The 26,869-nt window shown below is 35.4% G+C and overlaps 1 protein-coding gene across 2 annotated transcripts in view; it reads left to right on the top strand.

Annotated features, from left to right (window-relative positions):
* The first annotated feature begins 1,780 nt into the window (after positions 1-1,780).
* The window catches only part of LOC114328942 (uncharacterized protein KIAA0930 homolog), a 36,773-nt gene continuing 11,684 nt past the window's right edge, over positions 1,781-26,869 (top strand). For both annotated transcript variants that reach the window (XM_028277929.2, XM_028277930.2), the window contains exons 1-5: positions 1,781-2,037; positions 10,476-10,636; positions 17,955-18,218; positions 18,318-18,476; positions 21,905-22,304. In XM_028277929.2, the coding sequence (XP_028133730.1) occupies positions 1,929-2,037; positions 10,476-10,636; positions 17,955-18,218; positions 18,318-18,476; positions 21,905-22,304 (1,093 nt within the window). In that variant the 5' untranslated portion in view covers positions 1,781-1,928. The remainder of the gene's footprint in view (positions 2,038-10,475; positions 10,637-17,954; positions 18,219-18,317; positions 18,477-21,904; positions 22,305-26,869) is intronic.

Raw genomic sequence — 26,869 nt, 5'->3', positions numbered from 1 at the left:
AATTGGCAATAGGTACCACACAAGCTAATTAGACTCATTAAAGCCGCAATGGATGAAATTCAAGCATGTGTACGAATACAAAACCACCGGACAGAGACTCGTAGAGACTGAATTAGGGAGATGGGCTGGCCCATCTCTCATTGTTTAACCTAGCACTGGAATATGCGGTTAGGCAAATAAAAATTAGACGAGGAAACCTACTGAATAACAGATCGGTTCAACTGGCCGCTTATGCCGATGATATTAATATTATGAGTATAGAATATCAACAGGAGCACAGGAAACATACGCAGAGTTAAAAACGCAATCCAAAAGGCTAGGTCCGGAAATTAACACAGAAATAACAAAAACAATAACACAGACGAGAAGAAATATCGTCACCCAAAACATTATACATGAAGATGACATTGAAACGGTTGGAAAGTTTACATACCTGGGAGTAGAAACATATGCCGACGGATCAGAAGATGGAGAGATACGGAAGAGAATAACGCAGGCAAACAGCTTATTTTGTCCCTCTCCCATATATTTTGGTCTAAAAGTGTCCACCGAAATACAAAGATGAGAATCTATAAAACCTTAATTCGGCCAATAACATGCTATGGCAGTGAAACATGGGTCCTAAAAGAAACATCCAAAAACAAACTCGACAGATTCGAATGGAAAGTACTGAGGAGAATACTAGGATCCGTGAGGGAAAACAGAATCTTCAGAATTTGATAAAACAACGAGCTTTATCAACTTTATAAGGAAAGACCCCTGTCAGACTTCATTAGAATACAAAGATTGCAATAGGCCGGACATGTGATAAGAATGAGAGAGGATAGGCTACCAAAAAGAGTACTAGACGCTAGAATGCAGGGAAAGAGACTGGTTGGAAAGCCAAAAAAGCGTTGAGAACACACAGTAAGCAGCGACGCTCAACCACTTTTAGGAGTCCGTGTATGGAGAAGAGCAGCCACAGACAGGCAAGGGTGGAGGCAAAAAATAAAGGAGTCTTAATTCGGACTGTAGTGCCGTAGAGGAAGAAGAATAAATAAAAAAGTGATTGCAAAATAAAAAACAATATCTATGTTTTCGAATATTGTTAATAACTTTTTTTATTGTTTATTAAAACTTGTTTAAAGGTACTTGAACTTGAGATGAGGTACCTACGTGTTTAAATTGTGTGCAAAGGATGGTCCAGATCAGTTGAAAAGTTTTTGCGAAATTTAATTTATTTACAAGATATTTTGAAAAATGAGCTAGTTTCTAAGGATGGTCCAGATAATTTGACTGAATGGATCTCAATAATTTGGGCCTTATTCGTTAAGACGTATACGTCTATTAATCTAAGAAAAAAAAGTTAAAAAAAATCATATTTATGTACCTATGTAGGTATATGTTTACAATTTAATAATAAATAGAACTTCTTAAGCTTATAAACAATTAAGTCGTAGAATTTTGTCACAAATTTAACGAGGAATTCAAATATGATTTTTAATTTGAAATATCTGCGGGCAACCGGGGAAAGTATCACTTTCCGCACTAGTTAGGAAAATAACTATTTTTTTCTTCTACGCCCTGTATTTTGAAAACGGATGGCCCAATTATTTTTCAGTTTTTTACCTATCCTAGAGATGTGCTACCTTTTTTTAAAACACCCTGTATACAGTTGTGTCGAATAAAAAACTAACTTTTGTATAAATTGGCCTAAATTTCTATCGGGGTAAATACGCCACACCGCCCCCAATTCCCACCCCCCTGCGCATGGCCACGTACATCTTTTATCGATCACGGCCAAAATGAACGCATTAGTCACGTGTTGTGAAATGTTAACGTCTGTGAAATACTCGTAAAATTCGACCATGGCAAAAATAATACTCGAAATGCCGATTTGAAATTTGAACAAATGTTCTGTCATTGTACATAGTTATAGCTAAGCAAATATGGCATTCTCAAATTCTTCGGCACTGAAAACTCCCACCGTATTGGAGCAGTTATTGGAGGAAATAAATTTTCAGAGGACAAAGGAAATGAGGCAATTGCTCAAGGATGGTAAGCATTTTTCTCTTGTGAAGGATTATTTTTTATGTTTTGGAAATAGGGGTGTGAACCAACGAAACAAATAACAAATAATAAAAAGGGCAATGACATTTGAGGGTGTGTGTGGGTAGATATGTTTTATTATCGAATAAAAAATGTTTACAAACATTTTCTTTTTTATTTTGTTGTGCTTCTAGTATTTATTGTTTACTGCTCATTACTATTTTAACGTCATTTTTACGTCACTCAAATAAAATGTCTATTATTTACGCCCAAATTATTTTCACATGAATGACCACGAAACATTCTCAACAGATCCCAAAGAATCTCAAGTTGTTCTAAACAAAGTTTGCGAAATATATGTTCCTTGCTGATTTTTCTTCTTCTTATATGTCTATTTATCATCAATTATTGTATTTATCGGTTTGTCCTCGGTCATATAAACATAAAAAAAACAACTGGCTTAACAAAATTGTTAAAGTGATATAATGCTGATTCTTCTTCTTTTTTTTCTTCTTTTTATGATATCCTTGTGCCCTCTTAGGCGTTGGATTGGGATTACCCAATCTAAGGTTCTTCCTTTAACCCTTTTTTCAAGCATTTCTGTTTTTGGCCATCGTCTGTAATTCTTCAATACTTTTCGTTTATTCCTTCCTGTTTCTTTGATCTGATTTATCCATTTCCTTTGGGTCTTTCCCTTACCCTTTTCGTTCCATTTCCCAATTCTAATATTTACCTTTGTCATTCTTTGTGGTTTCATTCTATTAACATGTTGGAACCATAATATTTGTTTCTGTTTAATGTACTCAGTAGGAGGTTTCTGCTTTGTCCTTTGTCTGCTATCTTGATTTATTATCCCGTCCCACTTTGTTTTTCCGCACATTTTTTTCAAATGTTTCATTTCGATTGCGTTGATTTTTGATTCATGTTATTGATGAATTGTCCAGTTTTCGCTTGCGTATGTTATTATTGGCACTGTTATCGTATATTGAGTTTTTCTCTAAAAGGACGACTTTCATTTTTACATCTTTGTGTCCTACTAGTGTTGTATTAGTTGTGTAGTATAATCGTGTAGATATATTTCCTCTATTTGTTATGTTCGCATCCGCATCTATTTTGCCAACCACCAGTCACAATGCTGCCCAGATATTTTCAAATTCCCAGGTAAGTATTTTCAAATTCTTCGGGGTCGAATTCTCCCACGGTATTAGAGCAGTTATTGGAGGAGGATAAGCATTTTTCTCTTGTAAAGAATTATTTTTTATATTGGAGAAATAGGGGTGTGAACTGACGAAACAAATAATAAAAAGGGCAATGACATTTGAGGGTGTGTGTGGGTAGATTTGTTTTATTATCTATCAAACAAGTGTTTACAACTTCCTTATTTGTGGTTCTTAGTATTTATTGTTTACTGCTTACTAACTAATTTAACGTCATTTTTACTTAAATGTCACTTAAATAAAATGTCTATTATTTACGCCCAAATTATTTTCATATGAATGACCACGAAACATTCTCAACAAATCCCAATATTTGCAAAATGTCTGGACCTCGATTTTTGACCCTTCGCTTCGTTATCGAACGTATTCGCTTCGTATCTGTTTAGTGTACAGATAGCGATGATCGATAACGAAGCAAAGGGTCAAAAATCGAGGTCCCGGGCCTCGATTTTTGACCCTTCGCTTCGTTATCGAACGCATTCGCTTCGTATACTAAACAGATACGAAACGAATACGTTCGATACCGAAGCGAAGGGTCAAAAATCGAGGCCCTGTTCCTTGTTGATTTTTCTTCTTCTTAAATGTCTATTAATCATCAATTATTGTATTTATTGGTTTGTCCGCGGTCATATAAATCCAAATAAACAACTGACTTCACAAAATTGTCAAAGTGATATAATGCTAATTCTTCTTCTTGTTCTTCTTCTTATGTCCTTTTGCCCTTTCAGGTGTCGGATTGGGATTACCCAACCTCAGGTTCTTCCTTTAGATACGCATTTTTTCCACGCATTTCTATTTTTGGCCATCGTCTTTAATTCTTTAATACTTTTTTACTTCTCACAATAAAACACTGAAAACTTTTGTTTTCTATATTTCCACAAAATTTATTATTTACAACTATGTGACTACAGCTGTTTCGGCAGAGTGTCTGTTTTTCTATTGTTGAAAGCCCTTTTGTGTTCTGCTATCCGTTTGTCAAAAGTTCTGCCAGTTTGACCGATGTACGTTTTCGGACAGTCGCCACAAGTTAGTTTGTACACACCACTCTGTAGTTGCTTTCTCTTTCGGCTTTTATTGTTCTTAATATATTTGCTTAAGTTGTTGTTAGTTCTAAAAGCTGGTATTATTCCTTTCTTTTTTATGTATCTGGCTATTTTTGTTGTTATCTTGCCAGTATATGTGAGAGAGCAGAAGGTACTGGGTTCTTTCTGTAGTGGTGGATACCTACACTAATTTCAGGGCTTTCTTATGGAGTTTTTGATTTAAAATTTTGTTAACTGTTTGTTCGTTATAGCCGTTGTTTACTGCTATTTGTTTAATGATGTTTAGTTCTATCTCGAAGTTATTTTTTGTCATGGGAATTTCTGTCAGTCTATGTATCATGCTATGGTAGGCTGCTAATTTGCGTTGTGTAGGATGGCATGATGAATTGTGTATAGTTGTGTCAGTATGGGTAGGTTTATGATATACGGAGAACTCATGTTTGTTGTGTAGTCTGGTAATCGTTACATCTAGAAAGTTTATGGAATTATTCTGTTCTGTTTCTATTGTAAACTCAATATTACTATGAAGTGAATTAATGTATGAATATAAATTGGTCAAGTTGTCTGTTAGTTCCTGTAAAGCATACTAGTATATCATCCACGTATCTCCACCAATATAAGAACTATTTAAATACGGGATGTTTAGAAATTGTTGTTTCAAGTTGGTTCATAAATATATCTGATAGTAATGGGCTTAGAGGATTACCCATAATAAGTCCTCCACTGTTGTTTGTGTATATTTGACTATTGAATTCAAAATAGTCTTGATTTATGCAAATTTCAAGGAGGTGTAAAATTTCAGATGCAATGATCGGATTTGTACTATTATGGTCTAAAAGATTTTTAACTAAAACAAAAGTTTCTGTAGGAGGAACACTAGGAAAAAGATTTTTTACGTCAAATGAAATTAGTCTGTTTTTCCTAGTGTTCCTCCTACAGAAACTTTTGTTTTAGTTAAAAATCTTTTAGACCATAATAGTACAAATCCGATCATTGCATCTGAAATTTTACACCTCGTTGAAATTTGCATAAATCAAGACTATTTTGAATTCAATAGTCAAATATACACAAACAACAGTGCAGGACTTATTATGGGTAATCCTCTAAGCCCATTACTATCAGATATATTTATGAACCAACTTGAAACAACAATTTCTAAACATCCCGTATTTAAACAGTTCTTATATTGGTGGAGATACGTGGATGATATACTAGTATGCTTTACAGGAACCAACAGACAACTTGACCAATTTCTATCATACATTAATTCACTTCATAGTAATATGGAGTTTACAATAGAAACAGAACAGAATAATTCCATAAACTTTCTAGATGTAACGATTACCAGACTACACAACAAACATGAGTTCTCCGTATATCATAAACCTACCCATACTGACACAACTATACACAATTCATCATCCCATCCTACACAACGCAAATTAGCAGCCTACATGAAATTCCCATGACAAAAAATAACTTCGAGATAGAACTAAACATCATTAAACAAATAGCAGTTAACAACGGCTATAACGAACAAACAGTTAACAAAATTTTAAATCAAAAACTCCATAAGAAAGCCCTGAAATTAGTGTATCCATCACCACAGAAAGAACCCAGTACCTTCTGCTCTCTCACATATACTGGCAAGATAACAACAAAAATAGCCAGATACATAAAAAAGAAAGGAATAATACCAGCTCTCAGAACTAACAACAACTTAAGCAAATATATTAAGAACAATAAAAGCCGAAAGAGAAAGCAACTACAGAGTGGTGTGTACAAACTAACTTGTGGTGACTGTCCGAAAACGTACATCGGTCAAACTGGCAGAACTTTTGACAAACGGATAGCAGAACACAAAAGGGCTTTCAACAATAGAAAAACAGATACTCCTACATACGCACTTCACCTTCTAGATCATAATCATTCTTTCAATGAAGAGTTTCAAATTCTGCATATCCAAAATAAAGGCCTTAAGCTATCTTTTTTAGAATCTATGGAAATTAATAAACTGAAGAATACAGATATAATTCTGAATGACCAACTCGAGACAAACAGCTCCCCACTCCTCAACCTCTTCAGTTAGAGACAAAAAGGCAAACACATTGTAAATTATATCACTTGAGAAAGGCACTCTGCCGAAACAGCTGTAGTCACATAGTTGTAAATAATAAATTTTGTGGAAGTATAGAAAACAAAAGATTTCAGTGTTTTATTGAGAGATAAAATGAACTTCCATCAAGTAACGGTCGAATCCATCAAATTTTTTACTTTCTCTTCCTTCCTGTTTCTTCGATCTGATCTATCCATTTCATTCTGGGTGTTCCTCCTCTCCTTTTTCTTCTACTTCCCAATTCTAATATATGCCTTGTACCTAATTTTTTCTGATTTCATTCTATTAATATGTCTGAACCACAACTTTTGCTTCTTTTTAACGTATTCAGTATAAGAAGTTTCTGATTTGTTCTTTGTTCTTTGTCTGCTATCTTGATTTCTTATCCTGTCCCATTTTTATTTTCCCGCACATTTTTCTTAAAGGTTTCATTTCGATCGAGTTGATTTTTGATTCGTGTTTTTTATGTTCAGTTTTCGCTTGCGTATGTTATGGTAGGGGAGGAAAGTATGCTAAATTTGCAGTCACTCGAGCGTTATGAGGACCTATTGGGTTGTGATTATTAGGCCCTAAAACCAAAAAAAGTTAAGTAAAATTTTCCATTTTAGTGGGGACTTTCCATTTTTTAATATAATTTTCCATTTCCAATAATCATTTTTTCCGATTATAGCGCCATCTATCTATAATTCGAAAAAAGTCTTGAATAAAAGTTGCTTATTTTTACGTAAAGGATCCAAATCCGTAATAAAAATTTGGGGGTCCCATTTAAGATTTTAAAGTAACCACCCAAGCCACCTCCGTGGGCGGGGGGTCGTGTTTGGTACCATTCGATAGATTTTTTAACATTATGAAAGTGTATTTTGCAGTTTTTCGATCTGATGTTCATTTTGCGAAATATCGCGGGGTTTGTATTTAAAATTTTAAATTTACCCCCACCCCTCTCCGTGAGGAGTCATGTTTAGTACCATTCGATAGATTTTTGAAAAATATTGAAGACATATTTTTTAGTTTTTCGATCTGATGTTCATTTCGCGAAATATTCGCTTTTTTTGTGAAACTTTTTGACTCACTCATTTCCTTACGTCCATGCTCAAATCGTCAGATTTTTGAAATATACACTCTTTTGCATGTGCTTAACTTACCTTATCTTAATCTGACAATTTCGAGTATTTTTAAGGATAGATTTTTTTTTCGGGTCCCCCTTAACGGATTTCCCTGTGTTAAGAGCTAATAAATGGTAGAGGTACATCTGCAGGGTACCAGGTTTCTCCCCATATGATAATCTGAAGTGCTCGAGTAACTGCAAAAATCCCCGCTTGGGCTCCCCTACCATTATTACTGGCACTGTTATCATTTATCATATTGTGAATTTTTCTCTTGACTTTCATTTTTACATTTGTGTCCTATAGTCGGAGAGATAGAAGCGGATTTTGTGCGTGATAAGTAATATGGAAATACTATACGGGGATATGTTGAATTAGTTGTGTACATGACTTTCACCAACGGCCGGAAACCAGAGTTGGGGCTGAGGGTAGTTATAAGGGGTCAAAGTCGCGGATTTTATTATTTTTTTTATGACGCTCATGATCGAGATAGTGCACCAAAATTTGGGAATAAGTAGGCCATGACGTAACTAAGTAAAATCTCTAGGGGCGGAACGCTGCGTAGCCGACAAAGGGGTGGGGGTAGGGGTGAATATAAAAAATATAAAGGGTTTTTTGCGACGTTCGTGATTGAGATAGTGGACCAAATTTTGGGAATAAGTAGATCATGACATTACTAAGTAAAATCCCCAGAGCCGGAAACCGCAGTTGGGGATGAGGGTAGTTATAATGGGTCAAAGTCGCCGTTTTTATTATTTTTTTTTGTGACGCTCATTACCGAGAGAGTGCACCAAAATTTGGAAATAAGTAGGTCATGACGTAACTAAGTAAAATATCCAGGGGTGGCACTCTGCGTGGCCGACAAAGGGGTGGGGCAGGGGTGAATACAAAAAATATAAGGGGTTTTTTTGCGACTATCGTGATTGACAGAGTGCACCAAAATTTGGGAATAAGTAGACCATGACATAGCTAAGTAAAATCCTCAGAGCCGGAAACCAGAGTTGGGCATGAGGGTAGTTATAAGGGGTCAAAATCGCCGTTTTTATTATTTTTTTTGTGACGCTCATGATTGAGATAGTGCACCAAAATTTGGGAATAAGTAGGTTATGAGGTAACTAAGTACAATCTCCAGGGGTGGAACGCTGCGTGGCCGATAAAGGGGTGGGGGTAGGTGTGAATATAAAAAATATAAGGGGTTTTTTGCGATGTGCTAGATTGAGATAGTGCACCAAAATTTGGGAATAAGTAGACTATGACTTAGCTAAGTAAAATCCCCAGAGCCGGAAACCAGAGTTGGGGATAAGCGTAGTTTTAAGGGGTCAAAGTCGCAGTGTGTATTATTTTTTTGTGACCCGGCACACCATTTGTCCCCCCACCCAGCGTTCCGCCCCTAGATATTTTACTTAGTAATGTCATGATCTACTTATTCCCAAATTTTGGGGCACTATCTCGATCACGAACGGCAAAAAAAACCCCCATATATTTTTATACTCACCCCTGTCTACCACCCCTTTGTACTCCAAGCAGCGTTCCGCCCCTGAAGATTTTACGTACTTACGTCATAACCTACTTATTCCCAAATTTTGGTGCACTATCTCCATCATGAGCGCCACAAAAAAAAATTATAAGAACCGCGAATTTTACCCCTTATAACTACCCTCGTCGGCCACTCTGATTTCCGCCTCTGGCGATATTACTTAGTTATGTCATGGTCTACTTATTTCCAAATTTTGGTGCACTATCTCAATCACGAACGTCGCAAAAAACCCCTTACATTTTTTTATATTCACCCCTGCCCCACCCCTTTGTCGACCACGCAGAGTGCCACTCCTAGAGATTTTACTTAGTTATGTCATGACCTACTTATTCCCAAATTTTGGCGCGCTATCTCAATTATGAGCGTCACAAAAAAAATAATAAAAAACGGAACTTTGACCCCTTATAACTACCTTCCTTCCCCACTCTGGTTTCCGGCTCTGGGGATGTTAATTATTTATGTCATGGTCTACTTATATCCAAATTTTGGTGCACTATCTCAATCACGAACGTCGCAAAAAACCCGTTATATTTTTTATATTCACCCTTACCCCCACCCCTTTGTCGGCCACGCAGCGTTGAGCCCCTAGAGATTTTACTTAGGTACGTCATGACCTACTTATTCCCAAATTTTGGTGCACTATCTCGATCATGAGCGTCATAAAAAAAATAATAAAATCCGCGAATTTGACCCCTTATAACTACCCAACTCTGGTTTCCGGCCGTTGGTGAAAGTCATGTACACAACTAATTCAACATATCCCCGTATAGTTTTTTCATATTACTTATCACGCACAAAATCCGCTTCCAGCTCTTAGACTTCTAGTATTAATTGTGTAGTTTAATCGTATAGATTTATTTCCGCATCTAGTTTGCCATCATTAGTCACTTATTTTAGACGACGATAAATACATTTTCCGCAAATCGCCAGGAAATTTTGACATTCCTGTCAAAATTTCTTGTAGAAAAAGTCAGGACTTCCTTACTGTAAGGAAATGTCATTTCCTTACTGTAAGGAAATGATATTTCCGTACAGTTGTTAGTGTTCTACATAAATGATAGAAAAGTTTGACAATTCAACCTCAATACGTTTCCATAGTAACCCAAGTAATTTTATTAGGAATTTCAAAGCACCATTTATTTGGGAATATTTGTTGTTTGTTTGGGTTTATATGACTGCGGACACTAAATCCATTCGCCAATAAATATTTGGGAATAAAATTATCGCGTTTTTTTTAAATCAATCAATATCTGTCGAATTTTAAACGATTTGCGGAAAAATAGTATGTTTACCTCGTAGGAAAAGCCACATTCCTGGACTCTGTGTTGCTAAGTCTCGGCTTGCGCCTCGACTTAGCAATCTTCACAGTCGTCCAGGAATGTTAAGCTTTTCCTACCCGGTAAACAATGTACTATTTCTTTCATTTTACAGAGTCTGGATTTGTAATGCTACAAGGTACAACCTATTGGACAGACCTCTTTGTTCGCCATTTTTTATTCCAAAATGAATCGACCATGGACTGTGATGATCTTCTGTTCTTCGTTAGGAAAAAACACGTCAAAGGATCGCCCAGGTATCTGCCAAAGTTCGAGGTAAGTCTGTAACATAGAACATCTGTAAGGTTATTGTATAATACTTCATAAAAAAATTTACTTTTGTCTTCTTTTACTTTCTTTTAAATTTTAGACAAATTGTTGTTTTATTATCATAAATCTGCTCCCTTCTTGCTTACGTCATTGCTCCAACTAGTTCGGTGTAACGGTCCATGCTCTAACATGATCTATTCTCTTCTTTTCTTTTATTTTCCAGCTAATAATATCTTAAATGAGAAAGCTGATATAATGATATAGGGAAAATCCCCCACCAACAAGGTCCAAAGCTAAAGAAAAAAAATTGTTGAAATATGAAAATATGTATATTAGCTGATATGAAATGTAAACTATAGACAGACAAATTCAACCCAGTAAACATTCATGAAATCTGTGGTAGCAGGGTAAAAGTTCTTAAGTCAAGTTTTGGTCATTTTGAGTTAAGTGGACAAACGGATAGATTGCGATCTATATTTGTGGGTAAAAAATCCGTAAATCCGTAAAATCCGTAAATAAAGTCATACACAACGATTAAAGCATACATAATATACGGTGGAAATAATAATATAAGTCAAATCTTGCGATTTCTCGAATCGAATCTAATACGATGATTTCCGATTTAAGAACTTTTACCCTGCTATCACAGAAATATTTAATAGAAGGAGACCCAATGCACTCATTGGCGGACTCATTTTCAGTCGGTATATTGGTTGAGTAAGCTTATCCTTTATCTTCCTTTTCGTATAGGCCTGGATTCCGCGTACCAAAAAAAAGTTGATTAATAGCAAGCTGAAAATTTGTTAATAGCTCAACGGTGTCTAGTCGAACAAACTTTGATGTACGGGAAACTGAAACAGGGAAAGTTTTAATTGTGGAACAGGTTACAGGTTTCGAACGTCAGACTACGAACACGTCCCAATGATTTTGTCGGTCAGAACTTCCAATTGATTTGTTACCCCTTCATTAAACTCTCCTGCAAAAATCATACTGCTATTTACCACCAATATTATCCCTGTCATTTGACATGTTCTACGTGTCGGACTTATTAAAATGATCAACATATTTGTCGGACAAACATTGTTTCATATATTATATTATAAAGTTTGCTATTGAATAAACTTAAAAACAACTTGCTAGTTTTCAGAATCATAAACTTGTCAGGATGACATGTTCCACAATTAAAATAACGTTCCACAATTAAAACTTCTCCCGTTCCAGTGTTCCCATACATCAAAGTTTGTCCGACTAGACACCGTTAAGCTATTAACAAATTTTCAGCTTGCCATTAATCAACTTTTTTTGGTACGCGTGGTCCAGGCCTAGTAGTCATTATCATGTTTAGGTGGTCTCCAGGTCTCCTCAGTAATTTTCCATATCAAATTTATATTTTTGTTCATTTTGCTATTCTTCTTGCTATTTTTCTCAATACGTTTTTCAGAGAGTATTTTATTATTTCTGAAAATATTTTTAATCAATATTTTTATTGTGTGATATTTTAACTCCGGTTTCAGTTACTTAGGGTAGTCTAATCAAATTTATAGGTCTATTCTACTTAGTTCTAGTTAGTCTAGCCTACTTCCTATCTTAGCCCATCTATTCATGTTTTCTTGTGGTATTATATTTACTGCCAGTTTATAGTTATATTTTCTCCACATTAATTATTTTTTCGTTTTCTCCTGTTCTCCTACAACGAAATTGAATTTTTTACGGAACTATATAGGTACAATTATACTGTTGTAATTCTTTTTGGGAAAAATTTAGAAAATAAATTTATATCAGAGACCACGAGATCATAGATTTTCATCGCCCTGTATATGACCAAAAATGGTACATATTATAATTTAGTTAGTAAACAGTGTTTTCGCGGAAAGTGAAATCGTTAAATGATTTGTTAATGTTTCTTTGAACGGACATACCATTATGCGGTAAAAATTAGAAAGTACATTTATTTCGCTGTGGAATGAACAATGACGTTTTATAAATGTTTCTTAGAAGGATAGGCAGTAAACAAATTTATTGAGTTTAGAATATAAGGTTTTTTGTTTAGCATTTTGAAATAACGAAAGTAATTTGGTGTCTCCTAGAATTTAACATGACGTTAGTCAAGCTAGACGTTAATCAAGAAGTACATGCATATTTTATCGATTTTGAAAAAGCGTTTGACAGAGTACGCCACGATAGGCTAAGAGACATTCTTGAAAGAAAAGACATAGATAATAAAGATCTGCGAATAATTCTCAACTTATATTGGAATCAGAAAGCTAACATCAAAATAGAAAACGAGATATCAAAAGCAATAGAAATACGTAGAGGAGTAAGACAGGGATGCATTTTGTCACCACTGCTATTTAATGTATATAGTGAAAGCATCTGTCAGGAAGCCCTTTTGCAAGCAAATGAAGGAATCGTAATCAATGGAGAGGTTGTAAATAATATTCGATACGCAGACGACACTGTACTAGTTGCAAGAACAGTAGAAGAATTACAACGATTACTTACAAACATAAATATTGCTTGCAACAATTATGGCATAAACATTAATATCAAAAAAACCAAGTATATGGTCTTCAGTAAAATCATGACACAACCAGCACATATTAGTATAAACGGCATTCAAATTGAAAAAGTATCAAGTTATAAATACTTGGGAACTTTAATAAACGAAACTGGAGACCAAAACAATGAAATAAAAAGACGTATCGAAATTGCCAGGGCCACCTTCATAAAGATGAGAAAATTCTTCTGCAACAGAGATATAAGCATCCCTCTACGATTAAGAATGCTAAGTGACTACGTATTTAACACGCTATTATACGGTGTAGAGGCCTGGACTCTCAAACAGAACAACATAAAAAATATTGAAAGTTTCGAGATGTGGTGCTACCGTCGAATGCTGAAGATAAGTTGGGTTGAAAGAATCACAAATCTTGAAGTAATACGAAGGATAGGAAGAGACCCAGAAATTTTATTAACGATAAAACGAAGAAAACTCGAGTATTTGGGTCACCTGATGAGAGGTCATAAATACGAATTACTTCAAAATATAATGCAAGGAAAAATAGAAGGAAAACGGAATCCAGGCCGTAGAAGAATGTCGTGGATGCGGAATTTGAGAGAGTGGTTTGGCTGCACCACTAATGAACTTTTTAGGTCAGCTGTAAACAAAGTCAGGGTAGCCTTGATGATTTCCAATCTCCGATAGGAGTGGCACAAGAAGAAGAAGAGAAGAATTTAACAAAGTGGAAAAGTTGTATACAAAATAAATTGGTTCGTAAGAAATGAAAATATGGATGTAGTGGGTAGACAGGATGTTTGTGATTGGCGGAGAAAGATAGATGGTGGGGATGAGAGTGTTGAGTCTGATTTTGAGGAGAGAAAAAATGGTCACTGTGAAATGAATATCTGGAGAGTACAGTCCAGTTTTTAAAAAGTGAGAAGTCGGTGTAAAGTGGTGAAATTGGCCTTTGCGAGCAGAATCGTAGTGAAACAAAATCGTTGACCGAGTTGAGAAGTTAATTTTCCTTGTGTCCGAGGAGATTCCTGTTTTCTGTCTAGAACGAGTAGCCGGTGGGTATCAATTTGCACAAGATATCGATCAGAGAGAAAACTGAATAGAGATTTCGAGCGAGTCCCGTTGTTTGTTTGTTTGTGAAGCAGTTTGGAGGAGAAGGACCTTTCGCTACATCCTAGGAGTACGTGTGGGAGAATCGAGGACTACGCAATCCAGGAAGAAGAAGTAAAGAAGAAACAAAAAGGTTAGTCAGAATTTTTGTGAAACGGAGAGAGTTGGTTTTATATCCACACCATATTTGTTTATTTTTGTATTGAACAGTTCTATAGCATAATTTAGTCATTCCAAAATTTAAAGAAGAAATAAGTAATAAATTTAAAAGGAGAAAAGTAAATTTTAGTATTTTTGTAAGAATAGTCTAACGAATTATTTAAATAAAATTTTTGTTAAAACAAAGGAGATATCAGAATTAAAGCTTAATTTATTAGACGAGAAATAGTTGCAACAGAATTAAATTTTAGTATAATTTTAAAATCTTATATTTATGGTATATTGGATAAATAAAAAATATTTATAACATTTATATGACATCGAGTGTGTTTAATTTCCCTGTTTTGTCCCTGGATGAAGTAAGCAGCTAGAGATACTATATAGAAGCCACAAACCGAATGTAATGCATTAAAATTAAAATAGCCCTGAGAATAAAACTTATTAGAAGATTTAATTTAATTTTGGTTTTGTTTTACATAAGCAATGATTAAAAGAATTAAGTCATTAATCAAAATAAGAATTTGCTGATCAATCTCATAACAGAGAGAAATACAGAGCATAACAATACATTTCTTTAGTCAATCCCCGGTCTTTGTAAAGTTTTATTGAGTCCTTATGTCTTTTGGTCGCCTTATATTTTAAAGGTTTTGTTTGACCTAAATAAAAGAAATACTATTCGTAATTTGAGCTTTGTTGGGATCCAAAATTTTTATGCTTTCTCGAATCAGATAAATCACAATTACGACAGCATTTGACATTCCCGAAGGGAAATTAGATACACCCCAATATTATTGAATTTATAATCAAGTGTAGAACAGTGGCGAAGGCTATTGATTAAAAATTAAATTTCTGAATGTAGAACATTTTTATGTAATTCTAATTCTAACGGATTTACATTACATACGAAGGCTGTCTGTGAAAATTCACGCCAAGGTGTTTGAAGTTTTTCTTACGCTGATGAGTGTTTATGGTTTAGGTAATATATGGATAATTTTAATGCCCCAAATTTTGATTGTTTGCTTTCATTTTCGGCCTAATTCTAAGTTTGCTCCTTCTTCTTCCGTGAATGTCCTCAATTTTTTTACAATTTTTCTTTACGTTATAAAACCTCAAAGTATCTATCTTCTCAGTAAATCGGACGTGTATCACACATTCTATATACATTAAAAATGCTTAGAAGTGATCCATGGAGGAAATTAAAGAAAAAATATTACTAGATTATAGATTGTAGGTACCTTATGACATTCCAATATATTTGTTCCAAGCTTTTGTAGTGTTGGCGAATAATTATCTTGCAGTTAGAGACAATAATACATATATTGAGAGCCGTTTCCTCTGCATTTTCGCAGAATCTGCATGTTGCTCTGTCTTATTTGCCATTTTACGTAGATGATATCTGAGTGGTCAGTGTCCAGTAGGAACACCTCGATCAGTATCCCGTAGAAACACGTATTATTGTGCTGATTTCAGTTTTATTCTTACTCCTAACTTTAATCTCCACCCTCTAGAAATAGGTACATATATTTTTGGACTAGGTAAAACCAAAGTCGCTCTTTTAACTATTGGTTCCCATAGAGAACAGACGCCTTTTAACTCTTCTGAGAAGCGTGAGTGTCAACAGTAATATTGACAGGCTTTTTATGACTTAATTAATTCAACTATTGTTTGTATTACATTTAATTATCTATCCTAGTTTTTTTGAACCACACTTTATATTTGTTCCAAGCTTTTGTAGTGTTGGCGAATAATTATCTTGCAGTTAGAGACAATAATACATATATTGAGAGCCGTTTCCTCTGCATTTTCGCAGAATCTGCATGTTGCTCTGTCTTATTTGCCATTTTACGTAGATGATATCTGAGTGGTCAGTGTCCAGTAGGAACACCTCGATCAGTATCCCGTAGAAACACGTATTATTGTGCTGATTTCAGTTTTATTCTTACTCCTAACTTTAATCTCCACCCTCTAGAAATAGGTACATATATTTTTGGACTAGGTAAAACCAAAGTCGCTCTTTTAACTATTGGTTCCCATAGAGAACAGACGCCTTTTAACTCTTCTGAGAAGCGTGAGTGTCAACAGTAATATTGACAGGCTTTTTATGACTTAATTAATTCAACTATTGTTTGTATTACATTTAATTATCTATCCTAGTTTTTTTGAACCACACCTTTTGATACAACTCTGAAATTATTTTAACGATTTCGCATATGTAGGTACCCTTAATAGGGAACTTGCACATTTTTTTATTACATAATAATAGGTTTGTTCTAGCATCAGTTTCAAACGGTTTGAAACCATCAGCGAAGAGTCGACCAGCGCGAGTAGAGGGGATAGCACTGGTGACTGTATTATGTTCTCTCACTGACCAACTGTTTGCTGACGGTTTCTGACTAGTTTGACTGTTTGCTAGAACAAAATAATGTTCAGTTTTGTATAAAAATGAGATTTCCAAAATTTCACGCTTCAAAAACTAATAATAACTTAGAAGTACAAATTTAAAGTCTTCTTTATCTTAAAATAGTTCAAACGACCCGTGAAGTCACAGAGTTTAACTATGTGGTTCCGTTTATGGTTATATTTACGTATATTCTCTTCTTCTTCTTCTTTAGTTTATAGTTTATTGGCCTCCACCTACTTGGGTATTTTTCCAGCTCGTCGTCGGGGAATAAAGGAAAAATATTTATATTCTAATGACATTTATCGTATGTCGTTGTAATAATATATACCAGTTTGTTGAGATTGGAGTTTGATATAGTTTTTGAAGGAAAGGAAAGAAGGTTTACTATTGAAAATAAAACCATTTTGTAAAAGTACAAATTTTCTACGAATAGTTCAAACGATCAAAAACACTTTTAACGTCACATAACTGTATTTGTTACTGACGTTTATAATGTCTAATTTAAAATTAACAATTGGTTTAGAATGTAAACATACAACCCCGTGACGTCACGACGCGTTTTGGGGTGGCTGGTATAAGTTGAATTTTTAGTCGTCTTTAGGGGCCAAACGAAAGACAAACAAAACTTTTTTATCTTTGATACAGGTTCTAAATTATGTTCTGTTGTGATTTATACCATTTTTTTCGAATTTAAAATTTTATGCAAATTCCCTATTGAACAAGAAGTATTATAACTCGCAGAATATTGAAATAACCTTATTAATTGTGTTGCTCCACCAAAGCAAATATTTCAGCCCAGATCACAGATGTAAATTGACCTAGGCTGTAAAATTTGCTATAATTACATGTTTGCCCAAAGACTCCTGACCCAGTACCATGGATAGTTTTAGATCCAGCAGTGAATCATATTAAGTCCCCATTAATGTTTGGGACTTTTTTTTCTGGATAGTACAGTTGTGTTCATCTACTCAGTGAAGATTAGTTATGGTGTTATCATATTATGTGACTTCATCTGAAAAATGGATTCCTATAGTCCCGGACATTTTTATACGCACATTTTTTAATAATATAAAAGACTAGATATATGTAATAATATTTTACTTATTGATCTTTTTTTCTTTTCATCTTTCTTTTTATAGACCGAAGTTGATGTATTTCGAAAAGACAGCAGAAAACTACCGATTGGAGATCCAGACATCGACTGGGAAGAAACGGTGTATCTGAACCTTATAATTCATCAATTCGAGTATACATTAACGCTAGCCATCTGCACTAGAACCAGTCCCAAAGAGCTCCAAGTGCTGAAGCGGCATTCCCAAAAGGTTTACGCATCTCCCAGTAGAAGAAGGATGGATACCAAAGGAGAAGTGGAGGAGATTACCTATCCGCATATCTGTTTCATGGTAAGTCGTAGATAAAAGGGATCATTAACTATTTTGTGATCTCTTCTTTGATCACGGAAGGAGACTTGCGTATGTTTGATATTGAAATGTGTTTTATAGGTGGACAATTTTGATGAAGTGTTCCATGACATACTGGTTCGAGATGGAGAGATGGTTTGTGTTGAACTCTTGGCAGCAGATCGAGCTGGAACCATTCAGGGAGTTATTTTTTTAGGTTCTATTAGATACGATGCCCTCAAAAAAGTATACGATGCCAGGGTAAGTGATTATAGATTTTCTTTCCATTTATTTCACAACATTAAAATGTGAAAACCTTAAATTATCGATAAATGTCCGTTCGTCAATACAACTCCTGCTATATTAGAACAGATATATGTAATGACAAATGAGGTGTCAAACGAAAGCGTTAATCCAAGGATGGCATTAAAGGTGGCAAATTTGACTTCGGACTTTTTGTTCCAGATTTACTACCGTGAGTTTCTGTTTTAAAGTCGCGAAATAGAACAAGTGATATATTAATCGACGCGCCTCAGCAAGATGAGAAAAAATATATTAACTCGGTTTTCTCAACTGAGATTCCTTTTGACAGATTCAGAGTAGAAAACATACAACACAAAAATTCCTACCTCACACTATTAACAGCTGAAAAAAACTTATTCTTTCATTAAAAAGAAGATTACTAAAATTACTAGACAGTTTGAACAGACGCGACAGGCGGCATTAAAGGTGATGACTTCCGGTTCCAGAGTTGCAATCCAAAGTACTGTTTTAATGTCTCCGAAATAGTACAAGCGATATATTATTCGACGCGTCTTCGGGTTTTTCTAAATAGTTGACTTAATGGAATAAATCTCTCATATTAAGCACAGATAATATAACAATCCTATCAACGCTGTGTTTTCCTTAATAGTAGGGGAGCAAAGTATGCTAAATGTGCAGTCACTCGAGCGTTATGGGGACCTATTGGGTTGTGAAGAGTAGGTCGTAAAACCAAAAAAAGTTAAGCAAAGTTTTCCATGTTAGTAGGGACTTTCCATTTTTAATTTAATTTTCCATTTCCAACAATCTTTTTTTCCGATTATACCGCCATCTATCCATAATTCAAAAAAATGTTTCGAATAAAAGTTACTTATTTTTACGTAAGGAATCCAAATCTGCAATTAAAAATGGGGGTTCCTATTTAAGATTTTAAAGTAACCCTTACCCCACCTCCGTGGGGGTCGTGTTTGGTGACATTCGATAGATTTTTCAAAAATATTGAATTAGTGTATTTTACAGTTTTTCGATCTGATGTTAATTTCGCGAAATATCGCGGGATTCGTATTTAAAATATTAAATTTACCCCCCACCCCTCTCCGTGGGAAGTCGTGTTTGGTATCATTCGATAGATTTTTAAAAAATATTGAGCACATATTTTTTAGTTTTTCGATCTGTCATTCATTTCGCGAAATATTCGCTTTTTTCTTGTGAAACTTTGGGACTTTCCCATTTCCTTACGCGCGTGGCTCAAATCGTCAGATTTTTTAAATATACACTCTTTTGCATGTACTTAACTTACCTTATCTTAATCTGACAATTTCGACTTTTTTAAGGATAGAATTTTGTTTTCGTCCCCCCCCCTTAAGGGGTACCTTCGGGCCCCTTAAGGATAGGTCTTGCGGGTAAAAAGTGACTTTTTAAAAAAAATTATATCTCGAAAACTAAAAATTATTTTTATTTATAATTGGAACATGTAAACGTATAGTACTTAAGGTACTCTCAAAAAAATTTTCAGCCAAAAATATTCATTTTTGTAGAGTTGACTGCAATTTTTCGACAACAGCACTTTTTTGCGGTGGGCAGCATAAATAAGTCCAGTCTCATCTGAAATCAAAAAATCAAAAAGTTTCTTGTAGTTTATACCTCTGGCTAGTGAATGAACGAAGGAATTTAAAAAAAATTAAATTTGAGGATTTTACATAAGTTTAAACACATTTTCGACCCCAATTTTTCTCATTTTTTCAAAAATGACCATTTTTAAAGTAGTTTTTTTTTTATAAAACAAAAACAACTTCACCTAATAAAAATTCCTTTGTTCATTCACTAGCCAGAGGTATAAACTACAAGAAACTGTTTGATTTTTTGATTTCAGATGAGACTGGACTTAGTTATGCTGCCCACCGCAAAAAAGGGCTGTTGTTGAAAAATTGCAGTCAACTCCTCAAAAATGAATATTTTTTACTGACATTTTTTTTTGAGAGTACCTTAAGTACTATACTTTTACATGTACCAATTATAAATAAAAATAATTTTAGTTTTCGAGATATAATTTTTTTAAAAATTCACTTTTTTACCCGCAAGACCTATGTAACTTCTTAACGAACTCCCGTGTGTTAAGAGCCAATATATGGTAGAGGTACATCTGCAGGGTACCAGGTTTCTCCCCATATGATAATCTGACGCGCTCGAGTAACGGCAAAAATCCCGGGCTCCCCTACCATAACATTCTCTCTTAAATTATCAGTTATATGAGCTTCTAATTTGGACTTCTTATTTTGCTATGCATCGATTACGTATATTCGTGCTGCTATTACTGCTCTCGTATATTCGCTTACTATTCTCGTGCTGCTATTACTGCTTACGTATATTCGTGCTGCTATTCGTGCTGTCTATTACTTTTTCATTGCTTCACTTATTCAGTATTTTCTATTTTACATGTTACGTGTCTATTTACCTATATTCCGTAGAGTTTTCTGAACTACCTATCTATATCTATCTTCTCCGTGACGGAGATCGGCAATCATCATAGCTAGTCGGACTTTAGAGATGGCGGCTCTGAAAAGTTCATTTCACGTACGTAGTTCAGTACACGTCTCATTATGCTTCTTTTTCCTTGAATCTTTCCCTGCATAATAAATTGCACGTGTTTTATCCACGATATTTTCAGAATTATTCTGTACACCCATTGCTCGCATGATTCCAGTTTTTTCATTGATGCCGCATTTAAGGTACAAGCTTCCATTCCATACAAAAAGTCGAGAAAATTTAGCACATAACCTGCTTAAATCTCTTGTGCACAGCACTCCTCTCATTTTGTTAAAATTTGTTCCAGCCTTTTCTATTCTGATTTTTAATTTCCTGGAAGTAATCATTTGTGGAGATAATCATTGTTCCAAGATATGCATATTGCTCTACTCGTTCGACATTGATTCCGTTTATGAAAAGATTCTTACGTAAAATTCGAAGTTTATTGTTAGACCGTATTCTTGTCCATACTCCGCTATTCTGATCACCAGCCTCTGAAGATCCTCAATATATTCGGCTAAGATGACAATGTCATCCGCATATCTAATGTTCCATTTACCTTTATTCCAGCTGTTTCACTCTCAAGAGCTTTTTTCTTGATCTCCTATGTATTATGTGTAGGCATTAAGAGGAATTGGCGACAGCACGCATCCCTGTCTCTCCTCATGTCTGATTTCATTTTTCTCTGACAGCCGTTCGTTAACACGTACTTTTGCTCGCTGTTTATAGTATAAATTAGATATAATCCTGAGGTCATTGGTCATTGTAGTATATATCCTTTGATTTCAGGACATGCATTAATTGTGCATGTCGGACTTTGTCGAATGCTTTATTATAGTCAATAAACAAACCTATACTTATTGGTAATGTTTTGGGTAAATAACAAATTATTCTTATTGTAGCAATCGAGTCTAAGCACAAAGATGGCCCAAAGGATGACGTTCGGTCTGTTTTCTTCTTCGACGGCACAACGATGCGAATTCGTCCGGATGAAAGGCCCGCAAGGCAAAGGCCACGCCGAAATGGCGGTTACCAAACCCAAGGGGTCCGGAGTGGAGACCCCCACCTCCGAACCAGGATTCTGCGCTACAGATATGTGGGACTCCGATTGGGAAGAAGACCCCGAAGATTTCTATGTATACCGAAATCAAAGGCGACTCAGCGACCCCAGTGCTAATATCAACAATTTTATCAGAGGAGGATGGAAGTCGAAGTTGGACGTGAAGGCCAGGTCTGAGAGTGAAGGCTTGGATGCCCTCGATAATGGGGTTAGCGAGATCGAAGCTGGGGATCTTAGAGATGGTAGGTATATCATTTTATTCGTGTATTCCAAATTTATTATTCGTAACAATACGACTGAAAAATGTTTTAAAAAATATTTATTATAGTAGAATAACGTTCTGGTCATGGAAAAGTGTATGAATATCAACAAACGTTTTAGTTTCTGTATTGTGACAAGTATACAAGGTATTGGAACTTTCAAGGTATCTTGTCAGGTGAGATATTAGATAGTCAGGATTAAATTATTATATTTTCAGCAGCATTCCGAAGTATTTCATAACTGTGGATTCCTGTCCATTGGCGAATATTACGCAGCCATGACATCTTTTTACACCCTACAACTTTCTTTCCTTCAAGTACTAATTGCTGCAAAGTGTATCGTTCTCCTCGAGCACTTCTGTATGCTCTTCTTTACATAATCAAAAAGTTCCCTATCCTTAGGCTTACCATAATTACGAATAGCCAAACCGGGACGCAGAAGAGGAAGAGGCTCATTTTCGTTTTGCTTTTCGCTTAATTTGTGTTTTTCATCAGAATATTTTTTTGCGTGCTTAATTTTGCCATAAAATTTACTGGATAACATATTCAACTTGAATTTTCACGTAAGCAAGGCTTCCAAAACGCTTTGTTGCATCCTCCCCTGCTCGTCAGACCACATTTTCTCGGGGTAACTAGCTTCATTAGAATTTAGGAAGAAGCCTTTTACCAATAACGCATCATCAAATAGCTCATCAATAATTATTTGTGTTTTCGATTGAAGTTTGAGCATTTTATTTATATGTTCTGCTGCTTTTTCGATTTCAATCCAGTTAAGCCCATTTTTCAAGTAGATCCACTCAAAATCTTCGGCTCTGTCGAAGCTCTTTTCCCACAATTCAGCGCATAATACGAAATGCAGCGCTCATAAAAAGCGTGAACGTCACTTATGAAGTTTTCGATATTTATGGAATCTTTCAATTTATTTAAGAGTTGTTTAGCTGCTTGTGGAAGAAATTTGTTTTCCATCCTGTTTTGAATATTAGTTTTTAACTTTGTCAACTCCATCCTACATCTGCCGCAGTTGAGTTAGTCTTCTCTATCGACTCAATGGTTTTGTTGAATACATTTAACTGTCTGAGTACAAACCAAAAGTAAAATGCTCTAATTTCTGTTGTGAAGAACTGTCGCAATGCGAGAGGGCAGTTTACTTGAACAAGAAAATAAGATTTCATGCCTTCGTATAGCTGCAGGATCCTTTTCACAGCTGGTACTAAAGACAGAAATCTTGTATTTCCATGTTTCACTAACTTTTGTACTCGATGTCAACAGTCTTACAAAACTCTTTTAAGTTTGTAACGCCAACAGTATTGTATATGTCGTATACAAAAATATTTGTATATTTTTACAACGATAGCCTCTATTTCGGTAGGAAGACCATCAACTGCATGTTGGATTGTATTGTGAACGATGTGTGCGCTGCAATCAATGTCTTTTATGTTCCTTGAGCCTGTAATAAACATTATTGCTGCCTCACCTATTTACCCCTTCGAAATTCATATTACAGCTATCACCACAGAAAGCAGCTACCTTGTTTTCGATTTCTTGTTTTTTGATTATCAACATTATGTGATTTGCCAAGATTTCAGACCTTTCTCCGGCTACAGACAGATCGAAAATCGAGTAAATTTTCAGATATACACCTCTCTGATATAAAGTACCTGCATAACAACTATAAATGCTCAAAAATTGCATTCTTTTAGCTCGTTGTGTAGTTCATCTCTTGCCATCGGTGCAATCACTCCCGCTTCGCACTTGGTACGCGCAGATCCGAATTTGGGCTCAAACGGCTTCGATATTAATTTTGGGAAGCAATCAGATGTTTTAAAACTCATATCGTGCATTGCTGTATGGAATGCAAAAGTAGCTTCTTTAGCAGCAATGGAAAGTTCATTTCCTGTGTTCGGCATTTTTGAAAAACGATGTTATGGTAGATCAGCTTCCAATGGCACTTGTGCTAGCCTTGTGTTTCGAGCATTTTAGATGGTCCTTGATCAATGGCCGGGGTGTCCTGTTGTTCAAGTTTGACCGGGACGCTAATGCAAACCGGCCGGGACAGGGATCTCTAACCGGGACCGTCCCTATCAAATCGGGACGTATGGTAAGCCTACCTATCCTGGAAGCCTGCTCTTCTTAATACTTCCTCTGTACTATCTGTCCTTCCATGATGTTCTAAGGATTCGGCACAGGCACTATATTTCAAAAATTTCAAGTTTGTTAATGGATCTGGCCTCTAACGTCCATGCTTCCATTCCGTACAAGAGAACAGGCCAAACGTTAACACTTTAGCAATTTGTATCTCAGGTTGAAATCCAACTTTTTGAAGTTTCAAAAAAGCATTTCTGGCTTGTTATACTCTGCTCTTTATTTTAGTCTCAGGGTCCCAACTCTCGTTTAGCAGACAACCAAATCAAAACTGCCTAATTCTTGATATTTATTTTCAAACTCGAAGCTTCACTTGCAAGACTTAGATCATTTAAAAGGCATTGGAGACTTCGATGTTATCTGCCACTAGGGCTCTGTCATCGGCATACTTTATGTTGTTAACAAAGATGCCGTTTACTCTAGTTATAATATTAGAGTCTGCCACTGCTTCTGCGGAGGCTTTTTCTACGGATAAGTTAAACAACATTGGAGAAAGTATACAACCTTGCCTTACTCCCTTTTTTATTTAGAAATCATCCTTTTCGTTGAAATTTTGAAGACGTACTATTGCTGTCTGGTAATACAGATTGGTCATAACAACGGCGTAACCAGGATGATCCTAAGGGGGGGGGTAACTATTGGAGAGTCTCTGGGGGCTCTGATGAGCTCAAGTACATCCCAATGAGGGAGGTTATAACCCCCTAAACCCCTGGTTACGCCACTGGGTCATAACTCTTATAACCTTGACATTCACTCCCAACTCCTTTAGATATTTTATCTCTTTTTATCATTAGTTCGTGTTTACGTTATCGAATGCTTTATCATAATCTATAAAAGAGAGGAAAACTAAAACATCCTTTTTTTTATCTAAACAATTCTGTATAAATCTTTGCATAATAAAGATCGCCTCCCTCGTACCAAGTCCATTTTTGAAACCAAACTGACTCCAGCCACTGACCTCTTCACATTTCTTAAACAATCTTGTGTAGTATTCTCAAGATAATTTTTATAAAGTGGCTCATTGGGCTTATTAGCCAGTGGTCCTTGCAGAATTTCGCACGTGCTGGTGTTTTGGGTAGGACGATAAATGTAGAGCGAAGCAGAGGTGTAACCAGGATGGTCCTAAGGGGGGGAGGGTTAAAACTACTTGATGGTCTCTCGTGGGTATGGAATAGTAATGCTGTTAAGCGTATAGAGCTCAAAGTACATCCAATATATATAAGCCCCAATACCCCCCCTGGTTACGCCTATGGAGCGAAGCCCATCTTTTGGAATCTGACCGTAGATAACGCTAAAAAGAGCTTCACAATAATGTATAGATTTTCTTCATTAAGTAACTTGATTGTTTCTGCATACATATCTGGTCCTGGGGATTTGTTGCTTTTTAATAGTTTGATAGCGTGTACAACCTCAAAATACTTGGACAATTCAAATGGTCTCCCAGTTGTGGTGGCTTTTGTATTGTGTGATCTTTGAGCAAATTAGCAGCTTTGGCGCAAAGTGTAGACATTCCGGTCTTCTTCACCGCTATGATTTATCTTTAAGGAATTTTGCTGTGTATATTTAGGTACCCTATTTGGTCCTGCCTGATCTTAACATTGCCTGCGTTGTTTCATTATCTCTAATATTTCTTCTGTCTCTTTCTTAGTAATTATTTTATTTTGGAGATGAAAAGTGTTGTTCACATCATCAAATGAATATTTTATGGTGGTCCATGACTTTTCAATATCATCTATAATCTATACCATAGTCGCCATATCATGTTGTTTATTTCTTCTTGTATATGCTTCTCTTGTATCGTCGTTTTTGAATTTTCTAATGTTTAACGATGCCTCTTGTTTTTTCTTTTTGTTGTATGGATTGATGTATGTACCGAGTCTCAGTTTAATATTTGCAACTAAGGGATTGTGGTCGGATCCTAAGTCTGCTCCAGGTAATGCAGAAACCTTATTATACAGGGTGCCCCGAAAAGATTGGTCATAAATTATACCACACATTCATGGGTCAAAAATAGTTTGATTGAACCTAACTAACCTTAGTACAAATTTGCTCATAAAAAAGTTATAGCCCTTTGAAGTTACAAAATGAAAATCGATTTTTTTCAATATATCGAAAACTATTAGAGATATTTTATTGAAAATGGACATGTGTCATTCTTATGGTAGGAATATCTTAAAACAAAATTATAATGAAATTTGTCCACCCCATAAAAATTTGATGGGGGTTTTGTTCCCTTAAACCCTCCAAACTTTTGTGTACGTTCCAATTAATTCATTATTGTGGTAACATTAGTTAAACACAACATTTTAAAACTTTTTTGCCTCTTAATGTTTTTTCGATAAGCCAGGTTTTATCGATATGCGCCTTCTTTTTTAATATGTTTACATAAAAATTTTATGGGGTTT

Source organism: Diabrotica virgifera, chromosome 1, assembly GCF_917563875.1.
Source record: "Diabrotica virgifera virgifera chromosome 1, PGI_DIABVI_V3a".
In the NCBI taxonomy this organism is placed as follows: domain Eukaryota; kingdom Metazoa; phylum Arthropoda; class Insecta; order Coleoptera; family Chrysomelidae; genus Diabrotica; species Diabrotica virgifera.
The sequence above is the reverse complement of the archived record's forward strand: the minus strand, read 5'-3'. Positions and strand labels throughout refer to the sequence as shown.